At 37.2% G+C, this 22,612-nt stretch overlaps 4 protein-coding genes across 5 annotated transcripts; 3 read left to right on the plus strand and 1 right to left on the minus strand.

Moving 5' to 3' along the window:
- The first annotated feature begins 4,858 nt into the window (after positions 1-4,858).
- On the plus strand, positions 4,859-5,653 carry LOC107464582 (uncharacterized). The gene has a single exon (XM_016083502.1). The coding sequence runs from the start codon at positions 4,859-4,861 to the stop codon at positions 5,651-5,653; it is 795 nt and encodes a 264-aa protein (XP_015938988.1).
- A 45-nt stretch (positions 5,654-5,698) lies between these two features.
- Positions 5,699-6,184, plus strand: LOC107464583 (uncharacterized). The gene has a single exon (XM_016083503.1). The coding sequence runs from the start codon at positions 5,699-5,701 to the stop codon at positions 6,182-6,184; it is 486 nt and encodes a 161-aa protein (XP_015938989.1).
- Positions 6,185-14,113: 7,929 nt separating this feature from the next.
- Positions 14,114-17,407, plus strand: LOC107464671 (uncharacterized). Its single transcript, XM_016083610.3, has 2 exons — positions 14,114-14,703; positions 16,769-17,407. The coding sequence occupies exons 1-2, from the start codon at positions 14,418-14,420 to the stop codon at positions 17,137-17,139; spliced, it is 657 nt and encodes a 218-aa protein (XP_015939096.1). The 5' UTR covers positions 14,114-14,417; the 3' UTR covers positions 17,140-17,407.
- Positions 17,408-17,625: 218 nt separating this feature from the next.
- LOC107464670 (probable LRR receptor-like serine/threonine-protein kinase At3g47570) lies at positions 17,626-20,942 on the minus strand. 2 transcript variants are annotated; one of them, XM_052253607.1, is made up of 3 exons: positions 20,068-20,942; positions 18,250-19,488; positions 17,626-18,076 (listed from the first exon to the last, which is right to left on the minus strand). In XM_052253607.1, exons 1-3 carry the CDS (start codon positions 20,450-20,452, stop codon positions 17,721-17,723), a joined length of 1,980 nt encoding a protein of 659 aa, XP_052109567.1. In that variant the 5' UTR covers positions 20,453-20,942; the 3' UTR covers positions 17,626-17,720. The 2 variants fall into 2 exon arrangements, with proteins under 2 accessions (XP_052109567.1, XP_020988033.2); XM_021132374.2 differs by having other exon boundaries at positions 18,250-20,942.
- Between the last annotated feature and the right edge of the window lie 1,670 nt (positions 20,943-22,612).

Here is a 22,612-nt window from a genome sequence, read left to right on the forward strand (position 1 = left end):
CAATACCGGAATCCTACTCGGAATACCACAGACAAGGTTAGACTTTCCGGATTCCCAGGATCCTACTCGGAATACCATAGAAAAAGGTTAGACTTTCTGGATCCCCATGAATTCCGCCATCTATCTAGCTTATACCACAAAGATTATGTTGGGGAATCTAAGAGATATGCGCCCGACCTAGAGTAGAACAGAAGTGGTTGTCAATCACGCGCGTTCATAGGTGAGAATGGTGATGAGTGTCACGGATCATCACATTCATCAAAGTGTTGTGCAACGTACATCTTGGAATAAGAATAAAAGATAATTGAATAAAAATTAATAGTAATTGTATTGAAACTTGAGGTACAGCAGAGCTCCACACCCTTAATTTATGGTGTGCAGGAACTCCACTGTTGAAAGTACATAAGTGAAAGGTTCAGGCATGGCCGAATGGCCAGCCCCCAAAATGTGATCAATAGCCTCCTAAGATGAAGAATAAAACAAAACTGAGACCAAAGATGAAACGTGGTCAAAAGACGTCTAATACAATAGTTAAATGTCCTATATATACTAGACTAGCTACTAGGGTTTACATGAGTAAGGGATTGATGCATAAATCCACTTCTGGGGCCCACTTGGTGTGTGCTTGGGCTGAGCTTGATCTATTCACGAGCTGAGGCTTTTCTTGGAGTTGAACGCCGAGTTATGACGTGTTTTGGGCGTTCAACTCCGGATCATGACGTGTTTCTGGCGTTTAACTCCAGACAGCAGCATGTACTTGGCGTTCAATGCCAATTTACGTCGTCAATTTCCGAATGAAGTATGGACTATTATATATTGCTGGAAAGCTCTGGATGTCTACTTTCCAACGCCGTTGAGAGCGCGCCATTTGGAGTTCTGTAGCTCCAGAAACTCCATTTCGAGCACAGGGAGGTCAGATTCCAACAGCATCAGCAGTCCTTTTGTCAGCCTTTTTCAGAGTTTTGCTCAAGTCCCTCAATTTCAGCCAGAAATTACAGAAAAACACACAAACTCATAGTAAAGTCCAGAAATGTGAATTTAACATAAAAACTAATGAAAACATCCCTAAAAGTAGCTTGAACTTACTAAAAACTACCTAAAATAATGCCAAAAAGTGTATAAATTATCCGCTCATCAAAGACCCATACAAGAAACTGGAGAGGTAACCATGAAATTTTCTTAGTTCTTCTCTTCAAAATTTTGAGTTTTAGGGCTTTTGGTTAAGTGAGATTTTGGGATTTTGGGTGTTTTAGGTTCACTCTAATCCTTACTTAGCATTGGATTTTGAATATCAAAATGGTTGGACAAGGTAAGAGGCATTGAACTCATGTGAAATTTCATTTATGATGAGCCCTATAGGTTTATTAGTGACGATTTGTGTATATATAGCTTATTTTTGTGCGTTTGGGAGTTATTGGAACTTGTTGGTGCTTGTTGAAGTTGAATTGAAAGTTTGCATTGTGGTTGAGAGCTTTCTTGTGCTCAATTTAGAGTTTTGGTTCATATAGGGAATCGGCAAAGGTATGGTTTTGCTTTTCTCTATATAGTATATAATATTCATGGACACTTAGGCTAGTGACCCGGAGGATAGGTTTGGATTAATGTGGTTGTTGATGATGGTTGGTTGATGTTGTATGTTGAATTGATATTATTATGTTGAGAAATGATGATGTTGAGATATGATGATTGGTGATTTTGAATGATTGTATATTGTTGGATATTGATATAAAGCATGAATGAGATTGATAATGAGAATTGATAGAGATAAAGTGATGATTGGTGAATGTATTGGTGGAGGATTGATTTTAGAGTCATATATTTGATGTTTGATGATTGAGAATGGTGAATTGTGACTCAAGAGGGTAAATTGTGCTATAAATAGAAGTTTAGTATTGATATAGTTGGATGTGGCTTGAGAATTTGGTAAATTTGAGTACATGTGAAAATTTGGTAAAAAGGGAATTTTGAAGAACTTTGTCTGATCATAACTTTTGTCTCAAATTTCAAAATTCACTGAAATTTGTTTAGAATTAAAATTTATTGAAAACTCTTCAAATTGATATAAAGATTGTAAGATTTGGATTTTTGTAGGGGAAGTTATGATCATTCAAATGATTGGTGTCAAAATCTGAAATTCTGCAAAGTTGCAGAATTTTTTTATTTCTGGTATGTACGCACGCACAGCATTGTGCGCACACACAACCTTGTGAAAATTTAAACCTGTACACACGCACAGACTTGTGCGTACACACACGCAGGGGAAGGCTCCCTATTTGCAGCGCTAGCACGGCTTGTGCGCACATACCCAATGAGAAATTACAACCTGTGCGTACGTACAGCCCTGTGCTCACGCACACGTTGGGAATGCCAGTCTGATAAGCGCGCTAGCACAGCTTGTGCGAGCGAAACAGAATTGTAAAAATTTTTACCTGTGCATACGCACAAGTTTTGAAACTTCTCTTGGGCGTGCGCACGCACACCCCTATACGTACGCACACGTCCTGTTTCTCAAATTTAAATTTTATTTTCAACTATTTCAACTTCCCATTAAGATTGTAAGCTTCTGTGATATCAATTTTAAACTATTGGGCCTAGTTTTGGGCATTCGAAACATGGGAAATAACATAAGGGTTTTAGTTAATATTCTTATGAAAAATTAGAAAACGCAGGATTAGGTTTCTAGTGTACTGAGAATAGTTTGATGGTATGTGAAGAATAATTGATATATGAGATGAGAACTGACGAACTGATGAGTTCGGAATAAAGATTGTTTTGACAGTAGTTGAGCGGAGCCGAGGACTCGGAATGAAAATGTTGATTGGACAGTGGTTGAGAAGAATCGAGGACTCGAATGTACAATGATGATTCATGATGTGTTGAAAATATTTTCTAAAAAACCGTTGAACTACTTTTGTATATTGAGAATTATGAGAAGTTACGCGCTCGACAGGAACGGCGGTTGGATCCTGCCTGTCGAGGTAGCGGCGGCGGCGTAAGGGCGGTGGTTTGTCCCGCTTGTGTTGAGATGTAAGGTTCGTGGCAAGAGTATCCTGCTCGCATCCCTTCGGATCAATAGAGTGTGAAGACACAAATCCTGGACAGTGATCCGAGCACTATATCTCGGGGGTTCCCAATGATGATTCCAAAGGGCGACATCTCCAAGGAGGTGTGTTGGGTTGGCAGTTGAACCGACAATGTGATACCACAGCTAGTAGGACATGCATTCGTCATGTGCATTTTTTATTTGTTTGTATGCTTTGCCGACTTGTAATTGTTTGTCTATTTGTATATCATGCCTAATTGCTACTTGTATTACTTGCCTTATATGCTTCTACCTGTGTTTTACTTGCATTGTAATTAATTGTGATTTCTATTGGGATTGAGGAGGTTAGGAAGGCGGTGGCGATGGGATCGCATGGAGGATAGGTTGGTGAAGGTTGTGGGACAGCGGTGTTTGGTTGGAATAGAAATCCCCTAAGATAGATTACCCTATTTATTTATGTTAAGATTTATATGGATATGCTTTATTGTTTTAGTGTGCCTTAAGATGAAATCTGTGACGGATATGAAGTTCTAGGATTGCCTTTGGCATCCCGGGGTCTTATATCCTACATTACTGGGCACTGTTACCATACTGAGAACCTCCAGTTCTCATACCATATTCTATTGTTATTTTTCAGATGTAGGTCGCAACCCACCTCGGTGAGTTATCTGGATAGTGACAGAAGCGGAGGATCCTGGTACTCTTGGAGTCATTTGTTTATTTTGTATATGTCTCTCATATTTTGTATTTTGTTTTGCCTAGAGGCTTGTATTTGAGAGAGAAAAACTTGTATAAGCTGTTTTACTGTCTGGTTTCTATTTGTCTGTATATATGACTAATCGGCTTAAACTCTGCGAGCCGTGACTAGATTCTTATGATATTATACTATTATATCTTGTTATATTGTATATGTTTCTTGTGCTTTAAGTTAGAAGCTTCGTTAGTATGTTTTGTGCTTTTTAAATTCTGTTTTGAGCTATAACTTTCATCGGGCTTCTAGATTATACTAATTCTTTCTATATACTATATGTATGAGCTTAGGACTGTCGTAATCTCTGATTAACCTTTGGTTTACAATGTAAGGCTTAGGCTAATTAGGGTGTTACATTTAGTGGTATCAGAGCAGTTCGTCCTCGTGAGCCTGAGGGATGGACCGATTGTGCTTCATTGCATACCCTGTGTGTCCTTTTATCTGATGCTGTTAGGTTATCTACTTGATGTTGCATAGCATGCTTCTTTGTGAGTGCCTGTTTGGGATAATTGAAGCACTAGGCTTTTGATATTGAGACTGATCACCTCGATATCGATTGTTTGGTGTAGACAGGAACCTTAATGGCCACTCGTGGATAAGGTCGAGCACGTTCACAAGAGAGTAGGAATGAGCAACCTGCTGACAATCATGCCAAATTTATGGCGGCAATGGCAAACCTTGCGAACACTATGGAGGCTAATGCTATTGTGACTCTGCAAGCAGTGCAGAGGTTAGGCCAACCGGCCAAAAATGAAAATGGGAATGGCTAAGGGAATGCTAATGATAATTCTGAGAGAAACGGCGATAACACGGGAGGAGTTCCGATGACCTTGGTGACTTTCCTCAAGGTTCATCCACCAACTTTCCGAGGATCAACTAATCCTACAGAAGCGAACAACTGGTTCCAGGGCATGGAGCGTGCTTTACAGGCGCATCATGTTTGAAATAATCAATATGTCGAGTTTGTCGCTTATCAGCTTGCAGGAGAAGCCCAGCACTGGTGACAAGTAGAGTGCCGCTTATTATAGCTTCAGAACACCGATGTTCCTCGAGACGTATTCCAGATGGCCTTTTACAAGAAGTACTTTTCTGAGTCTGCAAGGGAGGCGAAGGAGATGGAACTTATGCAGCTGAAGCAAGGTTCCTTGTCTGTGGTAGACTACACAAGCAAGTTTGAGGAGCTTTGTAGGTTTTCTAGGGTGTGTCAAGGTGCCCCGGAGACCTATGAAAGCTGGAAGTGTATCAAATACCAAAGGGGCTTGAAGGACAATATAATGACTGCTGTGGCTCCTATGGAGATTCGTACTTTCTCTGATTTGGTGAATAAAGCAAGGGTGGTTGAGGAGTATGCCAAGACAGTGGCGGCATCCAAGGAAACTCATGGAGGGAATACTAGTAAGGAACGTGGCAAGTATTTCCATACGAAGGGTCAAAGTTTTAAGAGAGGAAGATATGCGCCTCAAGGTCAAGGAGGCTTCAGAAAGAACATTCAAGATCAGTTTCAGTGTGGCAAAGGGAGAGGAAATCAGAGTAAGGTTTCTCCGGATTTGAATTGTGTGCATTGTGGACATTTTCACCTATATGACTCATGCAAGATTGGTTTAGGTGGGTGCTTCAAATGTGGCTTGCCTGGTCATATTGCGAGGGATTGCACACGTGGGAAGAACCTAAATGCGGGTCAGAGTCAGCATCAAGGTCGAGTCTTTGCAGTGAACGCCAAGGATGCTTCCAAGGCGGATCCATTGATGAGAGTTATATGTTTAATTGGTGATAAAACCTTAGATGCATTGTATGATATTGGAGCTTTACATTTGTTTATTTCATTTGCTAAAGTTGAGGAATTAGGCTTGAAAGTGTAAGAGTTAGCATTTGATCTATATGTACATGCTCCACATCAGACGGTTATGACTAGGTCAGGTTGTAGGCAAGTAGGATTCAAACTTGAGGGTAGAGACTTCGTGCATGACTTGATCTGTTTACCAATGGTTGGGTTGGAGATGATATTGGGGTTTGATTGGTTGTCGAAGAATCGAGTTTTGTTGGATTGCTTCAAGCGGTCAATTCAGTTTATGCCGGAAGGAGAAAATAGAGCAGTGATAGCTGAGGGTTATTACTTGAACTCTGTAACAATGCACTGTAGAAGGGAAGAGTGTCAAGGTTACATCTTGTTAACTGCTAATGCTTCGGGCGATGCTCAGAACTTAGAACAAATTCCGGTGGTTAGAGACTTTTTGGAAGTGTTTTCGGAAGATATCCCTGAGTTCCCACCTCAAAGGGAGATTGAATTTGCGATTGAATTGGTGTCGGGAGCCAGACCAGTTTCGATTGCGCCATATAGGATGGCTCCAATAGAGCTGGCTGAATTAAGACTCAGTTGGAAGAGCTTCTGAACAAGAGGTTCATTCGACCGAGTGTATCACCATGAGGAGCGCCAGTTTCATTGGTGAAGAAGAAGGATGGAGGAATGCGACTGTGTGTGGATTATCGACAGTTGAACAAAGTAACTGTAAAGAACAAGTACCCGCTGCCAAGGATAGATGACTTGATGGATCAGTTGCAAGGAGCTGGAATGTTTTCCAAGATCGATTTAAGATCCGGTTACCATCAGATAAGAGTTAAAGAGGATGATATCCATAAGACTGCGTTTAGGACGTGCTATGGATACTACGAGTTTGCAGTTATGTCCTTTGGGTTATTGAATGCACCTGCTATTTTCATGGATTACATAAACAGAGTGTTTCATCCCTTTTTGGACAAATTCGTGGTGGTTTTCATAGACGACATCTTAGTTTATTCTAAGACGGCAAAGGAGCATGAGAAACACTTGAAGATTGTGTTACAAATTTTAAAGGAGCGGAAATTGTACGCTAAGTTGTCGAAGTGCGAGTTCTGGAAGGAGGAAGTGAAGTTCCTAGGTCACGTGGTGAGCAAAGGAGGAATAGTGGTGGATTCTTCTAAAGTGGAGGCGGTGATGGAATGGGAAAGACCAACAATGATGACGGAAATTAGAAGTTTCTTGGGTTTAGCCAGATATTACCGGAGATTTATTGAAGGATTTTCTCGGATTGCATTATCGATGACTAAGTTGACAAGGAAGGACGTGCCATTTGTGTGGACATCGGAGTGTGAAGAAAATTTTCAGACTTTGAAGCAAAAGTTAACTTCGGCGCCTGTTTTGATTTTGTCGGAACCGTATGAACCTTTTGAGGTATATTGTGATACTTCTTTGAAGAGTTTGGGTTGTGTGTTGATACAACACCAGAACGTGGTGGCTTACGCATCACGTCAGCTGAGACCGCACGAGGTAAATTACCCAACTCATGACTTGAAATTAACAACGATTGTATTTGCATTGAACATTTGGAGACACCACTTGTACGGAGTGAGGTTTAGCATATTTTCTTATCATAAGAGTCTCAAGTACATCTTTGATCAGAAAGAACTTAATATGCATCAGAGAAGGAGGATGGAGTTGCTTAAGGATTACGATTTTGAATTAAGTTATCAACATGGAAAGGCGAACATGGTAGCAGATGCTTTAAGTCGGAAATCTTTAACCATAGCATGGATGAGGATCAAGGAAGAGTGACTATTGGATAAGTTTGTGGATCTTAGGCTAGATATTGGTGAAGTTTCTAGAAGAGCTTGTTTGAACCAATTACAGATTTCGAGTACGTTTAAAGCAGAGATTCAGAAGGCTCAGCAAGATGAGCAAAAGCTTCAGCAATTGTTTTAAACAGTTGGTGAGAAGAGGCTTGGAGAATTCACCAAAGATGATGAAGGGTTGTGGAGATATAAGGGGAGAATTGGTATACCGGATGTCGGGTGTTTAAGACAAGACTTGTTGTCGGAAGCTCATAACAATGGGTTTTCTATTCATCCCGGAAGTACGAAGATGTATTATGACTTAAAGAAGATGTTCTGGTGGCCTGGGATGAAAGGTGATGTAGCTACAGTGGTATCCAAGTGTCTGACATGTCAGAAGGTGAAGATAGAACGTCAGAAACCGTCGGAGATGCTACAGCCACTTGAGATTCCTCAGCGGAAGTAGGAAGGAATCGCGATGGATTTTGTGACCGGTTTACCGAGGACTAGGTCGGGATTTGATGCGATTTGGGTGATCGTGGATCGCTTAACCAAATCTGCTCATTTTTTTCCTATTCGAGTGAACTGTTCTATGGAGGAGTTGGCAAGATTGTACATCAAGGAGATAGTAAGGTTGCACGGTGTGCCTTTGAGCATAGTGTCAGACCGTGACCCCCGATTCACATCAAGGTTTTGGGGAGCTCTCCAAAGGTCCTTCGGTACGAATCTATGTCTCAGTACTGCGTATCATCCACAAACAGATGGACAGTCAAAAATGACTATTCAGACATTGAAGGATATGCTAAGAGCATATGTTTTGGATCAACCCGGAATTTGGGACCGTTACATGCCATTGGTGGAGTTTGCGTATAACAATAGTTTTCATGCGAGCATTGGGATGGCTTCGTAAGAGGCCTTGTATGGACGGAAGTGCCAATCTCCACTTTGTTGGTATGAATCGGATGAAGTGAGCATTTTGGGTCTTGATTTGGTAGCTGAGACTACGGAGAATATTAAGAAGATTTGGGAGAGAATTCTAACTACTCAGAGTCGACAGAAAAAGCTATGCAGATCAGAGAAGGAAACCATAGAGTTTGAAATGGGAGAACATGTACTTCTGAGAGTTACACTGACAACTGGGATTGGAAGAGCGATTAAGACCAAGAAGTTGAATCCGAGGTTCATTGGTCCGTTTGAGATTCTAAGGCGATTCAGGCCAGTGGCATATATCAAGTAGCTTTGCTGCCTCACTTATCGAACTTGCATGACGTATTTCACGTGTCACAAATCTGTAAGTACACGTCGGATGTGGCTCATGTGTTGGAGCCTGAGTCGGTTGAGTTGAGGGAGAACTTGACTTTCCAAGTAACGCCAGTGAGAATTGACGACACTAGTGTGCAAAAGCTGCGAGAAAAGGAAGTTTCATTGGTTAAAGTAGTTTGGGAGTGAGCAGGAGTTGAAGAGCATACTTGGGAATTGGAGTCCGAGATGCGGAAGGATTACCCCGAGCTATTCTCAGGTAATCATTAAATTTTGAAGGCAAAATTTCTTATTTGGTGGGAAGAATGTAAGACCCGAGCTTAATTAACCGTATAATTAAGTAATTAATATTGTCCAAATTAGGTTCCGAAAAGTTAGAGTGAGAATTTGAGGATTTAAATATGATTTTTGGACTCAGTAGGTTTTTTTGAGGCAGAAAATGTGTTTTCTATGAAAAACCGTGAAAAATCGAGAACCGACAGTCAAACCGGTTGAACTGGTTCAAGTCTGCCCGGTGCTGCGCGAGAAAAAGTGAAAACAGTCAAAAACCTTAGAAAATATTAGAAATAAAAAATCGGGCGTTAATTTTAAAGGTTTGGCTCGAAATTGGGCCAAACGAGCTAAAAATATTGACGAGTTGGACCGGGCCCAAGCCCAACATAGAAAAGGTTCATTAGTGAACCCAATCAGCAACAACACTCAAAGTCTCAAACAGAACACACTTGCTTGCTGAAAAGAGAAGAAGAAAGGAATACCATTGCTACTATTCACCATCTTCTTCTCAAGCTCATATCTTGAGCTATAAAGCTCCGATCACCGCACCGTTTGCAGCTACACGTTCCTTGTGAAGAGCTCTACAAGACCCATACAAGAAATAGGAGAGGTAACCACAAAATATTCTCAGTTCTTCTATTCAAAATTTCGAGTTTAGGGCTTTTGATTAAGTGAGATTTTGTGGTTATGGGTGTTTAGGTTCACTCTAATCCTTGCTTAGCATTGGATTTTGGCTACCAAAATGATTGGACAAGGTAAGAGGCATTGAATTCTTGTGAAATTTCATTTATGATGAGCCCTAGGTTGATTAATGATGATTTGTGTATATATAGCTTGATTTTTGTGAGTTCGGGAGCTATTGGAACTTGTTGCTGCTTGTTGAAATGGAATTGAAAGCTTGGATTGTGGTTGAGAGCTTGCTTGTGCTCAATTTAGGGTTTTGGTTCATATAGAGAATCGGCCAAGGTATGGTTTCGGTTTCTTCTATGTAGTATATAATATTCATGGACACTTAGACTAGTGACCTGTAGGATAGGTTTGGATTTATGTGGTTGTTGATGATGGTTGATTGATGTTGTATGTTGAATTGATATTGTTATGTTGAGAAATAATGATATTGAGATATGATGCTTGATGATTTTGAATGATTGTATATTGTTGGATATTGATATAAAGCATGAATGAGATTGATAATGAGAATTGATATAGATAAAGTGATGATTAGTGAATGTGTTGGTGGAGGATTGATTTTAGAGTCATATATTTGATGTTTGATGATTGAGAATGGTGAATTGTGACCCAAGAGGGTAAATTGTGCTGTAAATGGAAGTTTAGTATTGATTTAGTTGGATGTGGCTTTAGAATTTGGTAAATTTGAGTACATGTGAAAATTTGGTAAAAATGGAATTTTGATGAACTTTGTCTGATCATAACTTTTGCCTCAATTTTTAAAATTTGCTGGAATTTGTTTAGAATTAAAGTTTATTGAAAACTCTTCAAATTGATATAAAGATTGTAAGATTTAAATTTTTGTAGAGGAAGTTATGATCATTCAAAGATTGGTGTCAAAATTTAAAATTCTGCAAAGTTGTAGAATTTTTTGATTTCTGGTATGTGCGCACGCACAATCCTGCGAAAATTTAAACCTGTGTGAACGCACAGACTTGTGCATATGCACACACAGGAAAAGGCTCCTTGTTTGCAATGCTAGCAAGGCTTGTGCGCGCACATACCCAATGAGGAATTACAACCTGTGCGTCCGCACAGCCCTGTGCGCACGCACACGTTGGGAAGGTCAGTCTGTTAAGAGCGCTAGCACAGCTTGTACGAGCGAAACATAATTGTAAAAATTTTTACCTGTGCGTACGCACACCTTTATGCGTACGCACAAGTTTTGAAACTTCTCCTAGGCGTGCGCACGCACACCCCTGTGCGTACGCACACGTCCTGTTTCTCAAATTTAAATTTTGTTTTCAACTATTTCACCTTCCCAATAAGATTGTAAGCTTCTGTGATATCAATTTAAGACTATTGGGCCTAGTTTTGGGCATTCGAAACATGGGAAATAACATAAGGGTTTTAGTTGATATTCTTATGAAAAATTAGAAAACGGAAGATTAGGTTTCTATTGTACTGAGAATAGTTTGATGGTATGTGAAGAATGATTGATATATGAGATGAGAACTGACGAACTGATGAGTTCGAAATAAAGATTGTTTTGACAGTAGTTAAGCTGAGTCGAGGACTCAAAATGAAAATGTTGATTGGACAGTGGTTGAGAAGAGTCGAGGACTCGAATGTACAATGATGATTCATTGATGTGTTGAAAATGTTTTCTGAAAAATCACTGAACTACTGTTTTATATTGAGAATTATGAGACGCTATACGCCCGGCAAGGACGGCAATTGGATCCCGCTTGTCGAGGTAGCAGCGGCGGCGTAAGGGTGGTGGTTCGTCCCGCTCGCGTTGAGATGTGAGGTCCGTGGCAAGAGTATCCCGCTCGCATCCTTTCGGATCAATAGAGTGTGCAGGCACAAAATCTTGGACAGTGATCCGAGCACTATATCTCGGGGGTTCCCAATGATGATTCCGAAGGGCGACATCTCCATGGAGGTGTGTCAGGTTGGCAGTTGAACCGACAATGTGATATCACAGCCGGTAGGACAAACATTCATCATGTATATTTTCTATTTGTTTGTATGCTTTGCCGACTTGTAATTGTTTGCCTATTTGTATAACATGCCTAATTGCTACTTGTATTATTTGCCTTATATGCTTCTACATGTGTTTTACTTGCATTGTAATTAATTGTGATTTCTAGTGGGATTGAGGAGGTTAGGAAGGCGGTGGCGATCGGATCGCATGGAGGATAGGTTGGTGAAGGCTCTAGGACAGCGGTGTTTGGTTGGAATAGAAATCCCCTAAGATAGATTACTTTGTTTATTTATGTTAAGATTTATATGGATATGCTTTATTGTTTTAGTATGCCTTAAGATGAGATATGTGATGGATATGAAGTTCTAGGATTGCCTTTGGCATCCCGGGGTCTTATATCCTACATCACTTTGCACTGTTACCATACTAAGAACCTCTGGTTTTCATACCATATTCTTTTATTGTTTTTCAGATGCAGGTCACAACCTACCTCGGTGAGTTGTTTGGATGGAGATAGAAATGGAGGATCCTGATACTCTTGGAGTCTTTTGTTTATTTTGTATATGTCTCTTATCTTTTGTATTTTGTTTTGCCTAGAGGCTTGTATTTGAGAGAGAAAAACTTGTATAAGCTATTTTACTGTCTGGTTTCTGTTTGTCTGTATATATGACTAGTCGGCTTAAACTCCGCGAGCCGTGGTTAGATTCTTATGATATTATACTATTATCTCTTGTTATATTATATTTTTTTTCTTGTGCTTTAAGTTAGAAGCTTCGTTAGTACGTTTTGTGCTTTTTAAATCCTGTTTTGAGCTATAACTTTCATCGGGCTTCTAGATTATACTAATTCTTTCTATATACTATTTGTATGAGCTTTGAACTATCGTAATCTCTGATTAACCTTTGCTTTACGATGCGAGGTAAAGCTTAGGCTAATTAGGGTGTTACAAAAGGACTCAACTGAACACTTAACAATCAAATGAATGAAAATTACCAACTCCAGTGAATAGAACACCATTCATGTTTTGAATAAAATGTGATAAACATTCAATTAGCAACAAAAGCATTTCTACATACAAAAGAACTCAACTAAACACACTAACAATCAAGTGAATTAAAATGACCAACTCTATTGAACTGAATGAAAATAAGAACACATTTCCATTCTTATGCCATAATTACACAAAAAAAAAATGATTCAGAATAAGTTGATCTACTAAACGAAGCAACTCAATCCAGTAAACCTAAAATGCAACTAAGAAAAATGCGAGATTACGAGATTTTAAATGAATAGTAGTTTTTATCATACCTTTCGCAATCTCTGTTGTTGTTTTCGTTTGTTTTTTTCTTCTTCCTTTTGAAATCTTCTCGCGATTCCTAAGTAGAAGTAGTTTCTGCAGAGAAAACGATCGAGTTTTGAGAGAGATTCGAAGTTCTCCTGTAGCGGTTTCAAGGTTGAAGAAGAAACGTTGTTTCATAGTGAAGGCGCGAATGAATGTTAAATGTTTTCAGAGGTTTGGGCGCGTGTAATACATGCTCATTTAATGGAATTGTTTTTTTTTTTTTTGTTGGGCTAGTTTGGATGAATTTGGATGGAAAATTATATGGATAAGTAGTCCATCTGTTTTTATTATTGACAAAAAGCTATGAAACTTTGAGAGATTTTGAGAAAGATTTGAAATTCTCCAATAGCGATTTTAAAGTTGAAGAAGGAACGCTGGTTCATAGTGAAGACGCAAATAAATGTTAAACGTTTTTGCGAGGTTGGGCACGTGTGATACACACTCGTTTAATGGGATTAAGTTTTTTTTATTTGTTTGTGTTAGACCAGTTTAAATCAATTTGAATAAAAAATTATATAGATGTGTAATTCATCTATTTTTATTATTGACAAAAACTATAAAAAAATTCATTGAATATAAAATATTAAATTTTTAGAATACTAATATCTCATTTTCTTAAATTTTAATAGAAAACAAAAGAACATCAAAATCCTCTATAATTCTTTTAGAATATATAACTTCTATAAGGGTATAAAATATTTTGAACTTTTAACAAATTTAAAAATAATTTTAACTTTTTTTTTTTAATTTTAATGGAAATTCAAATGCGCTCTCATAAGTAAACTGTAAATTTTTATTTTCAAATTACTAAGCCATTGACAAAAATATTCTCTAAAATTGTTAATAATAAAATAATCTAAAATATTTCAAAATTCTAAAAAAATAAAAAATGCTATTTTTATAAGTGGTAAATAAATTTTATATTTAGTAAATTTAAAATAAGGGGAAGAATAAAGTATCACATTTCTAATTATTATTTCAAAACATGACATCCAAAATCATATTTCTAATTTGTTTCAGACTTGAGAGTATACATTTACCAATAGTGTAATTTTGTGACATTTGAATATGGTTTGAATTTTTAACAACTAATTTCAATTATTTTTTTGTATTTTAAATTCCATTATTTTATTTTATCCCAGACTGGTCTCTCTTTTGTTGTAAATTGTGTTATCCTTGTCTTGTAATGTACTTTACCTTTTGAGTGCGACACAGTGACTCACACGCCTCTTCCTACTTCTTAAGCGCTTCAACTTCATGATCTTCAAACAAAGCAAAACCCTTTTTGCAACCCAATACACTCCTTAATCAGACAAGTGTTCATACATTACACTACTACAACTAACTCACTGAACTCGCATGTGTTCCTTTCCTTCTTGTTTTCATTGGTGGGCATAAAGGGTACCTTTTAATGAAAGTATATGTGGTTGTTGGGGTAGTAGATTCCTTCCGTTTCTCTGATTTCTTTGCAGTGGGGTTGGTGTGTTTATAGAGAAAAAGAAAGAGAATGATTCAGTTGTTGTATATGGTTCTGTTTGTGGAGTGTGTGATGGGGTTTCTTTTGTTAGTGAAAGTTGGGCCATTGAGGGAGCTTATGATGAAGACAATTGAACAAGTGAAGATGGGGAAGGGTCCAGCTACAGTGAAGACAATTGCTGGGACAATGTCTGTTATTCTGATTTCAAGCCTCATGAGTATTGTCAAGATCCAGAATAAAGGTGCTAAGCTTGGTACCATGTCACCCATGGATCAAGTTCTCTGGAGGACTCATGTCCTTGAAGCTTCACTTATGGGTATGAACATTCTTGCTTCTTGTTCTTCTAGCTCATGTGATCCTATTTGTTTGTTTGTTTGTTTGTCTAAGACACATAGTTCTTAGGACTATGCTAAATTAAATCACACATGTATTTATACATAAATACATTAGTGGCTGATTTTGGTATACGAATAGCATTTTTGTAGTTGTTATCATAAGTGACTAGTTAACAAAGCTTTTTCCGATTAAGTGGGGTCGGCTACATAGATCAAAAGACGTTACTGAGTAGTGTCCATGCATTGGGGTGCGACGAAGTTTTATGTTGGCTGTTGCAGGCCTTACATAGCCCTATATGGAAAATGTTTGAATCAGAGAGAATAGGAAGCACAGGAAGCTCCTTTTGGAGTCGGCATTAAGTAATCTACATCGGTATCAATACCTTAAAAGAAAGGGCTTCCATGGTTAAAAATGGCTGTGTAGAAATTTGGCACATTTCTTTTGTGGTTGAATTTTAAGGAAATTAAACCAATTGCAGCTTATTTTGTTCCCTAGTTGAATGTGATTCCTATAAAACTCCACTCTGTGTATTGTAGTACTTCATAGATTGTGAGAGGATTTCCTTAAATTCAACTAGTTGGTTCTGTATTCAAACTTGGTTTAGCTTTTCTTTGCCTAAGCTGTGATACTGAGAATTTAGGACTAAGGTAACTGAATAATTTCATAACTTGAAAAAGCTTGATGAATAATTGAAATATGATCAAGCCTCTTGCCTTAGGATCAAACTTGGTAAATGGAAAGTCGGATCTTCTGTCATGTTGGTGTGTGTTCATTTGTTGATTATCGAAGTATATGGCATATACTTCAAATTTTTTTAAATTGTTGATGTTTTCTCTTCAATTTGTTTTGAATGTTCATGTAATTATACTGACACAAGTCACAATAGAATTGACAATAATAATTGTCTTTTTTAAGTACTAAGTGGTACTAAATCTGATGGAATAAGTAGTACTGGTATTTACAAGTTGAATGAGATGGTGACACAATGGTAGTAGAATCTATTGTAGCATTAGTTTTGAAAAGTGAAAAGAGTGGTGGTAGTGAAGGTATACTCATGGTGATTATTGATGCGGGTGTGCTTCAAGTTTTTATCGGTTTTGGACCTGGTGGATAAACTAGTGTGGTTAAAGGAGTGGGGAACATACCAATGTGGTGTGGCTCAGTTGGCAATGCAAGATGGGTACGTGGGAAGAGCTTCTGGGTTTGATCCCCACTAAACACACTCCCTTGAAGGACGAAGAGCCTTAATTGTGACTAAACCCTGAACCAGATTAGTTGGTCCCTACTCCCTAGTAAGACATGTAGATACCGGTTGTTACCATGTTGGGAGCATTAACTGCTGAATGCTTTCCCATAAAGCATATTGGATTCGAAATTTCAAAGTTGAATTGATAGTTCTTAAGTTGCTACTTTTGCGCGTAGATGTACCTTGTAGTTCCATGCTTCACTGAGAACTCATTTCCCTAAATGGAAGTACCGATTTGTAGGCATTGAGTAGAGCTCCTACTTCTTTTGTTGTGTAAATCTTATGAATATGTTTATGGTAAGAAATAGGACCAAATATTGTGTATTAGTTGGGCAGGAAATGAATAAGGAATTAGGTGTGTCTTCAGATGTACTAAAGTGTCTATAGGACTAGTAATGTTTCTGTTTGTTTCATGATCATTTTGATTAGCCATGATTCTTACTCAATCTTATCATCTATATTTTCATTCTAAGTTTGGCTACACGTATGTTCTTTTTCTTGCTGATCCTTTAATTACCAATTATAGTCCATCAATCTTCAGTTTATCACTATACATTCAAAAACTTCAGTCACTATCTGATTTCCTTCGGAGTTGTGGACAAAGCTGAAGTTATACTTTTCAATAGCCAGAAACTTGCTTAGAACTGAATCCTTGATGAAATTCCCATTTTCATGGTTGGTTCTTTGATTTTCAACAGCATACAAAGTTTCATCTTTTAACCTTCGCCAAGTTATATATATATATTGACATTTTGTTACAAAGCTGAATCTGCATGTATGCGATAATTCGTTGTTGCAGGTTTTACATTGTTCCTTGGATTCATAATTGATCGTGTCCACCATTATATGCAAAAGCTTAGTAAGTTACGGAGTAATGCAGGAGCTTCTAGAGAAGAACTAGAGAGCCTTCAGAAAGAAAACGTGCTGCTTAAGGAAAAGCAAGATAAAGCTTCTAAGGAGATAAAGCAGCTAAAGGAACAGATTTCAACTCTTTTGGAGAGTTTGAAGAAGATAAAGGCGGAGTCCGAAGAGAAGGACAAAAGAGTCGAAACTGCCGAAGCTCATGTTGAGTCGCTTCAAAAACAAGCCGCGGATCTACTACTCGAATACGACAGGCTCTTGGAAGACAACCAGAATCTTCAGGCTCAAGCATCACGACACAAGGTTTGAGGAAAAAAAAGTAGAATTTCGTTGGCGAACCTTTTTAGGAAAATATATCATTGTACCATCATTGATTTGGCTGCGAAATCACATATGATTCCTTTGTTTTAGATCATTGCTTAACAGTTGCCTCATTCTAATCTAGTGGTTTCCTTTTTTTTTTTTTTCAATGGAAAAAAAGATTTTGGAGTTGGCAGTTTTGTAGCTCAGAAATATTGACGATACAAATGAAAATCTAGAGTAGAATCATAGAACAAGTTGGCTTATTTATTTTTTATTTATGCTTGGAGATGCATCTTGACATTCAAATTTTATGTAAAACCTAGTGCTTTAATGCAAATTTAAAATTTCCTATGTTTGTAAAAAGGCTTAATTAATTGAAAATGCTCCAATACACTATCATAATTCATGAGTTGAATAAAGATGGAACTATTAATAAGTTGACAATGAAGACAAAAGTTATGGCAAATCTACAGATAAATAAAGGAAATTCCAACCAAAAACATACAAATCTACTATTAATGAGTTGCAAACTTTGCATTTCCCTATTTGTTATTGAACAGATTTTTTTAGTAGCATTCATTTATATATCAATCTTGAAGAAACACATCTTTGGTAAGGTTTAGCTCCCTAGTGACATCTGCCATGTTCATTCTTTCATTCGGGGATTCAACTGAACAAGCAAGTCCAATTCTAATTAGAGAAAATACACACATGGTTAGCTTCTTTGTGTATTTTTCTTCTTTTCCTGTTTGTTTTGGCAAAAGAGTTGAGTCCATAATCTCTAGAAGATTGTGTGAGTATGCCATCTTCACATAGTTATGAAGATTGTTATCATCTTTAAACATTTCTTCCATTGGCCTCCTTCCAGTTACCATTTCCAATACTAGAATTCCAAAAGAATACACATCACCTTGCATCGACACCTCACAACTCATTCCATACTCTGTCAAAACAACATGCCAATTTCACATTTAAAAAGTGAAAACAATAAAATTATGTTTTTCGCTTTCACTTCCTCTTTTAGTTTTTCCTTCTCACAATTTTAAAAAAATGGAAAGAGAGAATAAAAATTTAAACTAAAAAAGTCCTTATAAGATTGGATGAAACAGATTATACCTGGAGGAGCATATCCAATAGTTCCCTTGAACACAGTTGTGCTAGATTGGTTATGAGGATCACCATTAGTCACTGAGAGAAGCCTTGCTAATCCAAAATCAGTCACATGAGCAACCATGTCATCATCAAGAAGCACATTCTCTGGCTTTAGATCACAATGAACAACAGGTTGTTCACATCCATAGTGAAGATAATGTAATGCAGAAGCCACATCAACAACAATATTTAGTCTTTGAGTAAGGTCTAATGTATATAGCCTATCTGTGATTTCAGCACTAGGATGCAACCACTTTTCTAAGCTTCCATTAGGCATGTACTCAAACACTAATGCTTTAAATTCTTGGCCACTATAATCTATGCTCGAGCAACATGTTAAAATCTTCACCAGATTTCGATGCCTGATAAATTTTAGAGCATTACATTCAGCAATGAAACTCTTGTGAGCTCCACTCATTTGAAGGTTTATCACCTTTATGGCGACAAACTTGTGTTCGGATTCAAGGAATCCTTTGTACACGGAACCAAAGCTACCAGATCCAATCAAGTTACTGGTAGAAAACCCCTGTGTTGAATGATGTAGGATTTGGTATGACACCATTGATAACTGATTTGTTGATGCTGTCAAAGATGATGTTCTTTTTTTCTTCTTGCTCAAGAAAACAACAATTGAAAGCAAAATAAGGCATACAACCACACAAATAACAATTATGCCTAGCTTCAAATTATGGTGATTGCTTCTTGCCATAACATTGGCAGGGCATGGTGCAAGATGTAACTGTAAGACACCTCCACAAAGCTTATTATTACCAACAATTGAAATTGCAGTTGCATCCTTGAATACACCCTCCAATGGTACCTTCCCTTCTAGCATATTGAAAGATACATTCAAATATGTTAGAAAAGAAAGCCTCTGCATATCTGTTGGAATTGATCCGGACAAGTTATTTCGCGAGAGATCCAAATGAGAAAGGCCTTTCAATGAAGCTATTGATGAAGGTATCATGCCACTGAAAGAATTACCATGTAAGTCTAAATATTCCATACGTGTGCACTTTCCAATAGTCATAGGAATCTGCCCAGATAGAGAGTTATTGGAGATATCCAAAGTTCCAAGGTTTCCAAGAGCTCCAACCTCAACAGGAAGAGTGCCATTCAGTGAATTATGAGATAAGTTCAGATTTGTGGACAAGGATGAAAGGCTAAAAACTTCCACTGGTATAGCACCACTAAAATTGTTTCCTGAAAAATCCAAGTACAACAAGTTTTGCCAATTTCCAATACTTGGTGGAATTTTCCCATAAAACATATTTTTTGAAATGCTTATTTCAACCAGTTGAGTGAGGTTACCCAAAGAGATAGGTATCTCACCCATAAGGTTGTTTGCACTCAAACCCAATAATTGCATTTTCTGAAACTTTCCAAAAGAATTTGGAATAAACCCAGTAAAGTGGTTGTATTCCAAATCCAAATCAATTAAATTTGTGTTATTGCATATAGTTTCAGGGATAGTTCCATGTATTTGATTAAAATCAAGACTTATTTCAGTGAGTTGAGCTGACAAATTCCCTATGGAGTTGGGTAAAACACCTCCGAAATTGTTCGAACTCAAAACCAAACTTTCCAATTCGGTACAATTAACCAAAGATGTTATAAAATCCAAGTCTAGAGCTGAATTACTACCAAGATGGTTGTAGTTTAAATTTAGCCAATAAAGATCCTTCAGGTTTCCTAGATTTGAAACTTTTCCAACAAAACTGCAATAGCCAATATCAAAAAGTTGAAGTGAGGATGCATTTGAAATGGAAGTTGGGATTGGACCTGAAATTTGATTCCCTCCAATGCCAATCTCTTGCAGACTGATGAGGTTGGAGAACATGTCAGATGGAAGGGAGCCATGAAACTGGTTTTCTGCAGCAAAGAAAATAGCGAGCGAGGACAGATTGTAAAGCGAAGAAGGAAGCTCCCCGGACAGTTTATTGGCACCAATGGCGAAACCTGATAAGCTTTTTAATTTTCCAATTTCTTCAGGTATCTTGCCTTCCAAGTAATTATAACCCATAGAAAGAATACTTAGAGAAGAGATATTCCATATGGAAGATGGAATTTCTCCAGAGTAGTTATTCTTGTTAAGACTCAACTTTTCAAGCTTCTTAAGAGTGCCAATCTCCATTGGTATTCGGCCGTAGAGATTGTTACTCGACATGTTTAGAAGCCTTAGCTCCGAGCAATTAGCCAAACTGACAGGAAACTCTCCTGTCAGTTTGTTATCCGGGAGTTAGAGTCGTTGTAATCTGAACAAACGACCTATCTCCCGAGGGATTTCTCCATAGAAGCTATTGCTCGCAAGGTTGAGAGTTCGCAAGAAAGAGAGATTTCCAATGTATGGAGATATTGTGCCATGCAACTGACATAGTTGAAGGCTCAAGTGTTGCACTCTTTGATGCTTAATGCTGCATGTGATTCCATGCCAGTTGCAGAAGTGGCTTGAAGTATTCCATGAGCTTAAAACTCCATATGGATCATTGGATATTGACTCTTTAAACCGAAACAATGCTATAACATCGGTCTCATTTCCTAAAATGTTGGTGGCTAATGAAGCTTTCAGCCACACAAAGAATACATAAAAGAAAAGGAGTCCCATTGAAGGGAAAAGCATTGGATATTTTCTTTTGGTTTGCAAATTGAAAATTGTAATACTGTTTTTTCCAGTGTGAGATTCTACAGCTGATCATATGCCACTTCTATTTATATTCGTCAAAAAATGTTACTTGTATACAAAAAATATCTATATTCTAACATGTGTTTTACATAAATGACCGATTTAATGGCTGATTTTGAAATATCCAAAGAAGAGAAACACAAAAGTTTTCATAATACAGAGATCAATCACCATTCATGATTAATTGATTCCTAATAAGTTTGGTCCATTGACTCAATCACTCAATGGGTAAACGCTTGAAGATTAATTGCAATTGCGATTTCTAACCTTATAACAACCACATTGTCCATGCCGTGCAAATTTAGCATGTTGACTAATAGTGATGTAATCAGTACATAAATGAAGATACCAATGCTTGAAAGGGCCAAGAACAATCTCTTGGGTATGAACAACAAGAAATGGAGAAGTTTAGTTTGAGAAGACTACTAACGAGATGGGTCAAAAATCAAAATACAGAAAAATTATTAGACTTTCAAAAGTACAATAATATTTCAGATTACGATATATGTTAGTTAGTAGTAAGTTTTATCTTAAAATCTCGTTCTATTATCGATTATGATGTCAGCATGATCCAACTATCCAAGTAGGGCTCGAGCGAGCTAATTTCTTTAAAATTTTAAATTCTAAAAGAAAAATAATAGAGAGATACCCGAGAGGAGAATAAGAGTGGAGATAGATGAAAAAAATCTCCAAGTCCAAGGAAGTGACTCTGTTTCACTTCATGTCTAATTAGAGAGGTTCCTATTTTTACCTGCTTGCTTCCCTAAGTAAATAAATATTTTCTAAAATGATGGAAAGCTTTAACTTTCAAAAAATATGTTTTAATTTTATATTTTTTCTAATATCTTTACTTTCGGGTTTTTTAAATAAATAATTTAATTATTTTATTTACTGAAATATGTAATTTGTAGCGTATTTACTAATTTAAATCATATTGATTTGTCTCGTTTATACTAAAATTTGAAAAAAATACACATATCTCGTTTATAGTGTAAACGAGATAAATGAATGTGGTGTAAATTAGTAAATATGCTATAAATTACAAATTTCGATAAAAAAATTAAATTATTTATTTTAAAAAAAATTCCTTTACTTTTATTTAAAAAATTTTAGAGTAAAATGATAATTAGACTTCTAAAAATTTTAATTTTTGACTAATTAGTCCTTGAAGCAAAAAAAAAAAAATACCAATTTGGTCCTCTATTAATTTAGTCCTCTACGATAGCAAATGGTAGACAGATTATATTCTTCTATTAATTCATTAAGTAAAACTTAACCGTATGTATCATTAATTACTCTGATGTGTCTATTTAAAAAAGAGTGTTATGTATATAACAATTTTAAAGCAAAATATTACTTATTTTAGTAAGATTAGTGATAAATAAAAAAAGTTGATAAAGATTATACAGAAACTCAAAAGATAATAAACACTGTCCAAAATTACATAGTTTTCATACTCATGTTACAATAACAGAACGTATATAATTGTCATGGTTCTGAAAATCGGACCGGACCAGTCAGTTCAACCGGAATAACCAGAAATCGGTTACCTAGCCGGTCCGGGTAACCTCGAAAACCAACTGGCAAAGAACCGGTGGAAAAACCAGTCGAACCAGCAGTTAATCGGCAAACCGGAAGAACCGT

This window comes from Arachis duranensis, chromosome 9 (assembly GCF_000817695.3).
Source record: "Arachis duranensis cultivar V14167 chromosome 9, aradu.V14167.gnm2.J7QH, whole genome shotgun sequence".
Lineage (NCBI taxonomy): Eukaryota > Viridiplantae > Streptophyta > Magnoliopsida > Fabales > Fabaceae > Arachis > Arachis duranensis.

Coding starts and splice junctions, on each gene's coding strand:
- LOC107464671 (XM_016083610.3), top strand. CDS start 14,418: ATGATTCAGTTGTTGTATATGGTTCTGTTTGTGGAGTGTGTGATGGGG. Junction 14,704..16,768: donor CCTTGAAGCTTCACTTATGG/GTATGAACATTC, acceptor TCGTTGTTGCAG/GTTTTACATTGTTCCTTGGA.
- LOC107464582 (XM_016083502.1), top strand. CDS start 4,859: ATGGCCTTTTACAAGAAGTACTTTTCTGAGTCTGCAAGGGAGGCGAAG.
- LOC107464670 (XM_021132374.2), bottom strand. CDS start 20,452: ATGTCGAGTAACAATCTCTACGGCCGAATACCAATGGAGATTGGCACT. Junction 18,077..18,249: donor TATTGGATATGCTCCTCCAG/GTATAATCTGTT, acceptor TTGTTTTGACAG/AGTATGGAATGAGTTGTGAG.
- LOC107464583 (XM_016083503.1), top strand. CDS start 5,699: ATGACTAGGTCAGGTTGTAGGCAAGTAGGATTCAAACTTGAGGGTAGA.